This window comes from Rhincodon typus, unplaced genomic scaffold, assembly GCF_021869965.1.
Source record: "Rhincodon typus isolate 14 unplaced genomic scaffold, sRhiTyp1.1 hic_rhity00012645, whole genome shotgun sequence".
NCBI lineage: Eukaryota > Metazoa > Chordata > Chondrichthyes > Orectolobiformes > Rhincodontidae > Rhincodon > Rhincodon typus.
The window spans coordinates 1,185-4,311 of record NW_025978283.1 but is presented as its reverse complement, the minus strand read 5'-3'; the positions used below and the strand labels follow the sequence as shown (position 1 = coordinate 4,311).

The window sequence follows — 3,127 nt, the reverse complement described above, 5'->3', positions numbered from 1 at the left end:
TCTGCCAAAGTATAATGACGTTCTGTTCAGTTGTTGGACCCTCCCAATGCCTCAAATATTATGTAAATATAATTTTGTATAAGTAAATGCCTTTAGTTTGTTCTCCCTATGAAAAGACTGTCAAGAACCAAAATATTTCAGTGACTATTTATGTACATAAAGACTTTTTTTATGAATAAACTTTACTTTTGAAATTAAAATTGTCAGTACCTACACAGTGTACTGAGATATAACAGTCAATGGAGACACACTGACACACACAGAGTCCTGCACAGTCTGCGTCATTCAGTCAACTCACTTTGAGTTGGAAGTTTCTTCATTGTTCTGTTAATGATTACTTTTATCCGAGCAGACTTTTCTTTTAAACACTTTGCTGGTGGAGGCCTTGACAATATTTAGATGAGCAGTGGCATTTGAAGGCTCGGTGGGAATTTCCGACCTGTCGGCTCCCAGCTCAAGTCTCACTTTGTCCGGAACGGGAGCGAGTGCCTGGGGGGGAACTGCGGAAGGAAAACAGGGAGAAAGTTCAGGGAGAAGGAGCATTGATGATCCCAGCGTCAGGGAGGGAGTGTGAGGGAATGAGAGAGGAGGGGATAGAGAGAGGAAGAGGGTAAGAGGTAGAGAGAGCAAGGGACTGAGAGAGAGAGTGAGGGACAGAGATTGTGAATGATTGTGTGTGTGTGAGAAACACAATGAGTGACAGAGTGTGTAAGAGTGAGGTTTGAGGAACTGCGTGTGAAGGAGAGGCTGAGGATGCGTGTGAGGGAGTAGTGAGTGAGAAAGTCTGAGGGAGTGAGGGAGAGGGTGTCAATCTGAGGGTGTGAGAAGGTGAGGGGGTGAGGAAGTTGGATGTTTGACTGGTTGTGAGTTTGAGTGTGGTAGAGTTTGAGGGTGTGAGGGTGTAGCTGGTGTCTTCTTGGGAGCTTAACCTCCCCTCACCATGCCGAGCCAGTGCAGGTTATTGGTGAGGAGTGCAGCCCAGTTGGTGCAGGTCAGTGACAGTGGGGCCCAGTTCCTGGGCAAGGCTGAGATGCAGAGACTGGCTGTGATCACCGGGGGCAGCATTGTCATCAATAGGTAAGAGCTTGCATGTGCACACTCACACACCCACCTCACTCACACTCGATACCCCTCTCGCACTCAACCCCTCACGCTCACACTCAATACCCCTGTCTCACACACACACCTCTCTCACACTCAATACCCCTCTGATGCTCACACTCAATACACCTCTCACACACATCCCTCTCACCCTCACACATCCCTCTCATACACTCACCCCTCTCACACTCACACTCACTACCCCTCTCTCACACACTCACCCCTCTCACATTAACACTCAATACCCCTCTCTCATACATGCCTCTCACACTCACCCACCCCTCTCACACTCACACTCAATACCCCTCTCTCACACACAACCCACTCACACACACATATTTCTCTCTTACACACACTACACTCACATACTCTCTCTCTCTCAGACACCCCTGCCCCATGTATCTGCCTCCAATGGGTGATGGTAGTTTTCTAACCTCACTTTCCAGGGAAGGTGTGATTGAGGCTGTGGGGCCAAACGAGCTGATCCAATCCAAGTATAAAGGAGTTACATTTGACCAAGAAATCGATGCTTGTGGGATGTGTGTACTGCCAGGTTAGTCTCTTAGGGTAGTTGTATTTAATATTAACTTCACAGTGATGACATCTTCACACTCAAGAGTTTCTTCATGCTGTCTTCGTTTTTTCCTTCTAGGTCTGGTCGATGCTCACACTCATCCTGTGTGGGCTGGAGACAGAGTTCATGAATTTGCAATGAAGGTAATTTCACGAAGGAGATAAAACTACAAATACGCAACCCAAACCAGAACGCAGGGCCCCAACCAGAGCGCAGAGCCCAAACCGGAGTGCAGGGCCCCAACCAGAGCTCAGGGCCCCAACCAAAGCGCAGGGCCCCAACCAGAGTGCAGGGCCCCAACCAGAGTGCAGGGCCCCAACCCGAGCACAGATCCCAAACCCAAGCGCAGAGCCCCAACCAGAGCGCAGGGCCCCAAACCAACGCATAAGCCTCTGAACCAGAGTCCAGGCCCCCGAAACAGAGCACTGGGTTGAAACCAGAACACAGGGCCTGAACCAAAACAGAGGGCTCAAACCAGGGCGCGAGCTCCAAAACAGAGCATGGGTTCCAATCCAGAACACTGTTTAGGCCTGTTTAGCTGGGCTAGGCCCGTTTAGCTGGGCAAGGCTTGTTTAGCTGTGCTAAACCAGAGAGAAAGGACTGTCACTGGCCGAAGTTCACCTCAAACATACTGTGACTTAATGGGAAAATGGGACCATGCTACCCTCCGAGAACCTCAGCTCTGAGCATGTTCTGTACAAGAGTCATTTCGGACTTGAAATGTGAACTCTGTTTCCCTCTCCATCGATGCTGCCAGACCTGCTGAGGTTTTCCACCATTTCAATTTCAGATTTCTGGCATCTGCAGTATTTTGCCTTCATTTTGCTAATATTTAGCGAATTGAAAATGCGTTAACTCATTTTCAATTTTCACACCAGCTGACTGGAGCATCCTACATGGAGATTCACAAAGCTGGAGGAGGAATACATTTCACTGTCGAACACACGAGGAAGGCATCAGAGGAAGAACTCTTTGAAAGATTGAGAGGGCGGCTCCAGCGTATGGTCCAAGCGGGGACCACGCTGGTGGAGTGCAAGACGGGCTACGGCCTGAACCTGGAAACCGAGACCAAAATGCTGCGGGTGATTGAGCGAGCCCGAAGAGAGCTCGATATCAGCATCTCCTCCACATACTGCGGTGCTCATTCTGTGCCGAGGTAAATGTGTCATCCTGGTTCACGTGAAGCCGGTCGTTTTATTTCCCACTTACAGGGGGTCTGTACAATGTTTGCAGTACTGCCATCGGATGAGAAATTAACTGTGGACCTGTCTTTGGTTCCAGGTATAATATAACATACATAACAGTATAACAGATAAGATTTAACAAAGCAGATCAGTCACGATCCTGACATGAAGGTAAGCCAGAGTGGAAAGGCTGAATGGCTGATAAAAACACAGAAAGTAGGACCAGAAGTAGGCCATTCCACCCCTCAAGCCTGCTCCGCTATTAAAT

General features: G+C 48.8%; 1 protein-coding gene across 1 annotated transcript; it reads left to right on the top strand.

Moving 5' to 3' along the window:
- The first annotated feature begins 359 nt into the window (after positions 1-359).
- On the top strand, positions 360-2,835 carry LOC125482568 (probable imidazolonepropionase). Its single transcript, XM_048594667.1, has 4 exons — positions 360-1,077; positions 1,548-1,654; positions 1,754-1,818; positions 2,554-2,835. The coding sequence occupies exons 1-4, from the start codon at positions 941-943 to the stop codon at positions 2,833-2,835; spliced, it is 591 nt and encodes a 196-aa protein (XP_048450624.1). The 5' UTR covers positions 360-940.
- Positions 2,836-3,127: the final 292 nt, after the last annotated feature.

What these genes read in the sequence shown, in the direction of transcription:
- LOC125482568 (XM_048594667.1), top strand. Translation starts at nt 941, where the DNA reads ATGCCGAGCCAGTGCAGGTTATTGGTGAGGAGTGCAGCCCAGTTGGTG. An exon ending in TGGGATGTGTGTACTGCCAG is followed by an intron (nt 1,655 to 1,753) that starts GTTAGTCTCTTA and finishes TTTTCCTTCTAG; the next exon opens with GTCTGGTCGATGCTCACACT. An exon ending in TTCATGAATTTGCAATGAAG is followed by an intron (nt 1,819 to 2,553) that starts GTAATTTCACGA and finishes TTTTCACACCAG; the next exon opens with CTGACTGGAGCATCCTACAT.